Source organism: Nannobrachium achirus, assembly GCF_963921795.1.
Source record: "Nannobrachium achirus genome assembly, chromosome: 7".
Classification (NCBI taxonomy): domain Eukaryota; kingdom Metazoa; phylum Chordata; class Actinopteri; order Myctophiformes; family Myctophidae; genus Nannobrachium; species Nannobrachium achirus.
The window spans coordinates 39,863,298-39,870,797 of NC_137816.1; the positions used below are offsets into that span (position 1 = coordinate 39,863,298).

At 44.9% G+C, this 7,500-nt stretch overlaps 1 protein-coding gene across 1 annotated transcript in view; it reads left to right on the forward strand.

The window, feature by feature from the left end:
• cbfa2t3 (CBFA2/RUNX1 partner transcriptional co-repressor 3) overlaps positions 1-7,500 on the forward strand; it is a gene marked incomplete at both ends in the record, with an annotated part of 33,354 nt that overhangs the window by 4,621 nt on the left and 21,233 nt on the right. The window contains 3 exons of the mRNA XM_080729845.1: positions 550-791; positions 2,207-2,296; positions 6,695-6,876. Coding sequence (XP_080585971.1) covers positions 550-791; positions 2,207-2,296; positions 6,695-6,876 — 514 coding nt within the window. The remainder of the gene's footprint in view (positions 1-549; positions 792-2,206; positions 2,297-6,694; positions 6,877-7,500) is intronic.

Consider the following 7,500-nt stretch of genomic DNA (forward strand, 5'->3'; position numbering starts at 1 on the left):
GAGCTTGTAGATCACACTCGGCTGTGACGCCGGAAATGCCGCACTCCTTCTGCGCATTGCACGATGGGACGTTGGAAAGTTATGGATATCTTTTGAAATACTGTATATTAACGACTTGTGATTTTTGTTTGTTTTTAGTTTTTTTTTCGACTTTCCCTGGTGGGAGTTGACTTGTGTCGACTGAGTCGACTTGTCGACTTTTTGGTTAATGCCCTACTGTATTATGTATATTTTAAATGGGACAATTGGATTTGTAGTGGAGTCGTGAGCCACAAAAATTGGTCCGTGACCCACAAACGGGTCCTGACTGGTAACCAGTGCTGTACAACAGCAAATTCCTGAGTGTGAAACTAAAGGCCCAGGTCCAGTTTATGACACAAACCAATCTAACGGCATGCCTTCCCTTTGTCTGTGCGTGCTGTGTGTGTGCGTGTGCGTGCTGTGTGTGTGTGTGTGTGTGTGTGTGCGTGTGTGTGTGTGTGTGCGTGTGTGTGTGTGTGTGTGTGTGTGTGTGTGTGTGCGCGTGTGTGTGTGTGTGTGTGTGTGCAGTGTTGAACGGCAGCAGTCACTCTCCCACGTCGCTGAACGGCGCCCCCTCCACCCCCAACGGCTTCAGCAACGGCCCCGCCATGTCCTCCACGGCCTCGCTGTCCAACCAGCAGCTGCCCCCGGCCTGCGGCGCCCGCCAGCTGTGCAAGCTCAAGCGCTTCCTCACCACCCTGCAGCAGTTTGGCAACGACATCTCGCCCGAGATCGGAGAGAGGGTCCGCAGCCTGGTGCTGGGGCTGGTGGTGAGTGGCTGACCCCAATGCTGTAGTCCAGTGCTTCTCTACCTTTTCAGGCCGGGACCCCCAAAATAATCATATTTGATCCGGGGACCCCCCTCACCAGGGGCGTCACACCAAATTCTGGGCCCTGGGTACAAGGATTCACTGCGGGCCCCCCATGAATGTTAACTATTGAAAAATAGCAGATATACAAGCTCACAGCGCGGCACCGAGTGCCGCGCTGCGAGCTTGTATATCTGCTATTTTTGAAAAATCTTGAAAATGTGTGCAAGAAACCTATGTCAAGGACCCCCAAGATGATAAGTATTTGGCCAGGGACCCCGATCTCAAAATATTTCGTTCCAGGGACCCCCAGAGGCAAAATTTGAGTTAGAAATGTTCGCTTTAAAAAATACATATATTCAAAGATTTTCACACATTTTCACAACTTTTCAAAAATAGCAGATCTACAAGCTCGCAGCGCGGCACTCGGTGCCGCGCTGTGAGCTTGTATATCTGCTATTTTTCAATAGATAAAGTTATTAGGGCCCCTCCACCTTGGGCCCCAGTAACTCAGTCCCACTTTCCTACCCCTTGTGACGCCCCTGCCCCTCACCTCTACAAGCACTTGGGATTGTAGGAGTTGGCATTACATTTACCCTAGTTTGACTCGATCTATTGCTATTGCTTCACAATTTCTGCCTCTAATATTTGACAATTTGACCAATGTTTGACCAGAGGTACTAAAAAGGTCTTTAAAGTCTTTAAATTGTCACTTTATAAATGTGCAGATACCCCGTATACACTTATACTGTATGTTGGTCTGTTAACTGTTGAGTGAGAAAACAATGTTAACACTTAGCTAAACATCTGGGGACCCCCTGGGGGTCCCGAACCACAGGTTGAGAACCACTGCTGTAGTCAAGCTGTGATAATCAGTGCCAGACAGTAACAGATTACTTAAGTACACTTGTCACTTTTTTGGATACTTATGACTTTACTTCTCACTCCGTTACATTTCAAAGACACATATTGTACTTTTGATTGCACTTTGTTTCTAGAAGGGGAAAAGTATGTTCCCTTGCAGATTTACAGGCTTACAACATGTTGCATCGTGACGCATTTTGAGAGTGTAGATCTGTTATTTTATTTTTTTGGGAAAGGATTTTACCATTTTCAGGCTGCAATCTAGTTCCGCTGAATGGCGCTGATCAGATCACTACATCACGTGAAGCTTGGCCAATCAAATCCGGATGTTATGTTTGTGGAGCCCACTGTCCAATCAAATCCAGATGTTATGTTTGTGACGCCCACACTCAGTCACAAAGCAATCATATGTGGTCATGGCACATACTTGTTTTCTTGCAATGATGATTACGTGATCAAGTACATTCATTCATGATCTTATTTCCTTTGTCTTCCTCCTCCACGGTGGACAGAATTCCACTCTCACCATCGAGGAGTTCCACTCCAAGCTCCAGGAGGCCACTAACTTCCCTCTTAGACCTTTCGTCATTCCCTTCCTCAAGGTGAGTGCTCGCCTGTCGCGTCCGACTGAACGTGAATATCGTCACTGTCGGGCAGAAACTTAAGTACACTTGTCCAAGTTTCAGAATTTGTACATTTTTTCGCATAGTAAAGCACTGCTTCATCATACAAGGCCATCGCACAAAAGTAGTGAAAACAGCTGATCTACAAGCACACAACGCCTCGCACCGCGTTGTGTGCTTGTAGATCGGCTGTTTTCACTAGTTTAAATCATTTTAAAAATGATAAATACAAAACGAACGGTTTTGGACATACAAGGTTTCCACCCGACAACGACAATATGAGCCTGATGCTGTGATGACAATGCTTTTGTACTTTTACTAAGTCACATTTTGAATACGGTACGTCTGCCACCACTGGCCTGATGTCTGTGTCGTGCAGTAGCCTCCTACAGACATTCACACAGCTTAGCACTTCTGTCCATATGGCCTGTGTTTAGGACTCATTAAAACTAGCACATGTGAATGTTTGTGTTGAGAGAGAGAGAGAGAGGGAGAGAGAGAGAGAGAGAGAGAGGGAGAGAGAGAGAGAGAGAGAGAGAGGGAGATAGATAGAAAGTGAGAGTGAGAGAATATGAATGACAGATGTTGATTGGGGGAAAATAAGACGACGCTTCCACCCTGACTTTCTGTATGGTCACACACCAGAGACACAGCAATACACGCACACGCACGCACGCACGCACGTACACACACACACACACACACACACACACACACACACACACACACACACACACACACACACACACACACACACACACACACACACACACAGTGCTGTCTGAGGTCCAGAAGTCTCATGGAGAGTGTAACAACAGAGAAAAGCTGTCATTCAGTCTTTATAAGACATAAGTTTTGAGTGAGTGAGTACTGTACTGTACTGTACTGTACTGTACTGTACTGTACTGTACTGTACTGTACTGTACTGTACTGTACTGTACTGTGTATATCAGTGGTTCTCAACCTGTGGGTCGGGACCCCCAGCAGGGTCCCCAAATTATTGTGGGGTTCCTCAGATGATTAACTTAATGTGCAACGTTGTTTTCTCTCTCAACAGTAAACAAACCAACGTAAGGTTTATGTGTATAGAGGGTATCTGCACATTTCTAAAGTGACAATTTAAGGACTTTTTAAATGCCTCTAAAATCACGAATGAAACATTGGTCAAATTGTCAAATATTAGAGGGGTAGATCTGCTATTTTCACAATAGAACCATGATATACAAAATGTAATGCCTCGACTCTTAGTGCTCGTCGGGGTGGGGGTGTTCCCGGACTAGTTAAAATATAATTATTTTGGGGGTCGTGGCCTGAAAAGGTTGAGAACCACTGGTGTATATATGTACATGTGCGGCTTGGCCCTGCTGCTGTGTAAGGGTGTGTACTGACCTGCTGGCAATGACCGGGGCACACATTCCTGTCCCACGCGCTCAATCTTATTTAGTCTCAAAACAGAGGGGCACACAAGGTTCAAGCAAAGGCAGTCGTGGTCTCCGAGGGCTCTGAGGAGTCCTAGTATTATGCTACTGCGAATGCTATTAAGAAACATAATCAATAGTATGCATGTACGGTAACTGTACACAGTAAGATCCTTACCGTTAATTTAACTTCAAATTCACAATAGGATTGCATGGCTTTTGCAGTTAGTTAACCTGCATACATAACACAAAAACAAACCGAGTCATTGTCAAAGCACCCAAGAAGTGTGAAATGCACCCTAACTAACTACACTGCCATCAAATACCGTGTCGGTGCTATCGTTCTATTTGCCAATATTTAAATAAGGTAATATGCATACATTTGGTGCCAAATTACCCCCTCTATATCCAAGCTGCTCCGGTGAGCGAAAGTCAGTTGAACTGGTACTCTGTACTGGTGCGTACCAACCCAATTCAAGCGCTGTCTGTAACAATGTTGTTCATGAATAAGTTGCCCTAATTGAAAGAAGCGTTTTTCAGTGTAGCACGGTAGGCTGTGTAATATCGTATTTTCAGACAAAAAGTGTGTAAAATTGCAGGTGGTTGAGTCCATTAGCTCTAATAAAATGTACAATCTTGGTTACTACACTGGCATTTTTAGGCTTCCCTGATCCTCCTATTATGTGATGGGGCCGTGTTTTTTCAATTACTTTGGTGGGAAAATAAAAAACATTAAATACAATTAAATAATAAAATAAAGTAAAATTTAAAAAGCAATTGAAAAACACGGCCCCTCGCGTATTAGGAAGGCAGTATGCGTCAGCAGAACCAAGGACAGGTGTTTTCGATAAATCTATCATGGTTAAAATGGAGTTTGAAGTTACAATATTTCTTTTATAGGAAGGGGGCGTGTCTGATAAAATGAATATCAAATATATAAATACTGAATCGAGCAACTTAAAAACTGTCCAGCGTGTTCACAAAATCCTGAGATAGATGATAAAATATAAAACCTATTTTTTTTTCAAGTGAAATATCCCTTTAACACCTTGGCACTGTCTCCATCAAACTCCTGTGTGACAGTCAAGGATGCATCAGCAGCATACACATGTATAATTGCAATCAGATGCAAAACGTGAAGGGGGTGATTGTGCTGTCATACAATTAGTGCCACATCTTTTGTGAATCAACGCTTGAGTCAGGGCAGATAGTGGGTGCAAGTGATGATCAATTCATGGTGCTATCAGCGGCCACAATTCATTAATTCTTTGTGAATCCGAGCCTGAGAGTTATGAATTAACAGTATTTTTTTTACTGTGTACCTATGCCAGTACTACGGTTTACGTGTGATAGCTGCTGTACAAGTAGCATTGCATATTTGGCTCATTAGGAGAGATTGAAGCAATAGGCCACAAGAGGAATGTGGTTACTTGGTATTTTATAATGGCTGAGAGGCGTGGTGAGACACGAGGCACAGCCGAGTCTCCAACCCTCTCAGCCGTTATAAAATACAGGTAACCACATGCCTTGCGTGGCTTATTGCTTTTCTAAAACGGTTACAATATGGCAACATGAAAAATCATAGACGTGTACCAAATAAAACTGTTCTATTTCACTAATAATTCACTACGTCTAAGGTCTGCAAGAAAGTAGTTCCCAGCTTTTTTGCCAACAACACAGGTGCAGATAATTGGTGCACTGTGGAACACTGTGGAAAGAAATAACGCACCTGGGTTTGATATAAACCGATTCAAGGTGTGGGGTATAGTCTCATGTTCTGTCCACAGCAATTAAAGGGAAACCAACCAATCAGAATTAAGGAATGGAACTAGCCGTTTTAGAATAGTATTTATGATGCCGAGTGTGGACCGCGGTTGGATTCATTCAAGGGTCTTCGCGGATGTTGTCCATGTGGGTGTGCACGGATTAAGTGTGCACGTTTGTGTGTGCGTGCATGCGTGCGTGTGTGTGTGTGTGTGCGTGCGCGCGTGTGTGTGTGTGTGTGTGTGTGTGTGTGTGTGTGTGTGTGTGTGTGTGTGTGTGTGTGTGTGTGTGTGTGTGTGTGTGTGTGTCAGACCTCCTGGTATGTGGTGAGTCTACACATCTGGGACATGGCAGCGATGGCTGGGCTTTATCAACCAGACAAGCTGAGAGAGTTATCTGACAGCACTCACACACACACACACACACACACACACACACACACACACTCACACGCACACGCACACGCACACTCACACACTCACACACACACACACACACACACACACACACACACGCACATACAGAATGCACGACAGCGTGCCCTGGAGAAATAGACACAAGGCAGAGGAATGTGTTAAAGGATCTGTCTTATCTCATCCTGTCTCTTCATCTATCACTCTCTCTCTCTCTCTCTCCCTCTCTCTCTCTCTCTCTCTCTCTCTCTCTCTCTCTCTCACACACTCTCTCTCTCACTCTCTCACACTCTCTCTCTCAACCTAACATGATTTTACTCACTTTCTCCCCTGTCTGTTCTCCCACCATTTTTCCATCTTTCACTTTTTCCACTTAGCCCCCCTCCACCCAGCCCCCACCCCATACATCAGTCCATTACATCCAATACTATGCAATTAATCATCATTTTAATCGTGTCACATAATCCATGCTACAGAACAAGGGTCTTCAACAGGTTCAACAGGGGGTCCGGGACCCCTAGGGGGTCCTCAGAGTTACCATAGGGGGTCCTCCAAATCTTTGTTCAATAGAATCTTTTTTCTCCTTTTTTATATTACAGTAACCACTTGAACGCTAGAGTCCATATTCTGAGCAGTTTAGCCAAAAATAGCAGATCTACAAGTTCACAACGCCTCCCGCTGCAAGGCGTTGTGAACAACACACTGCACACTGACTATACACTGCATACACATGGAAAGTCCAATAATTTGCTGTGTGTGTGTGTGTGTGTGGTCCATTGCAGGCCAACCTGCCTCTGCTGCAGAGGGAGCTCCTCCACTGTGCCAGGCTGGCCAAGCAGACCCCTGCCCAGTACCTGGCCCAGCACGAGCAGCTGCTGCTGGACGCTAACGCCAGCTCGCCCCTGGACTCCTCCGAGATCATGCTGGAGATCAACGAGCACGGCAAGAGAAGGACCCCCGATAGGTAAGCAGTAGACACGTGCACACATTGACCCATTCAGACCTGAACGCAAAAAAATCTGCATCACGTTGGATTTGAACCACTTTGAACCATTAGTTTATGCATAAACTATTGAAAAATAGCACATATCGTCACTGTCGGGCAGAAACCTCGTATCTCCAAGTTTCAAATTTGAAAGTTTTTTCGTAAAGCAAAGCCCTGCTTCATCACACAAGACTGTCGCACAGGACTAGTGAAAATAGCAGATCTACAAGCACACAACGTCTCGCGATGTGAGGTGTTGTGTGCTTGTAGATCAGCTATTTTCACTAGTTTAGATCATTTTTAAAATGATAAATACAAAACGGTTTTGGACATACCGTACAAGGTTTTCACCCGACAACGACGATATACAAGCTCATAGCACGCGCGCACGCAGGCGCGCGCACACACACACACACACACACACACACACACACACACACACACACACACACACACACACACACACACACACATATTCAACAAACACGTGTTCATTCACAGACGTACACAAACCTGTCTACTATCACAGCTGTGAAAGTAGTTAGTAGACCCTCCCTTTCTTTTTCAGTCCAGTGTACACACACACACACACACACACACACA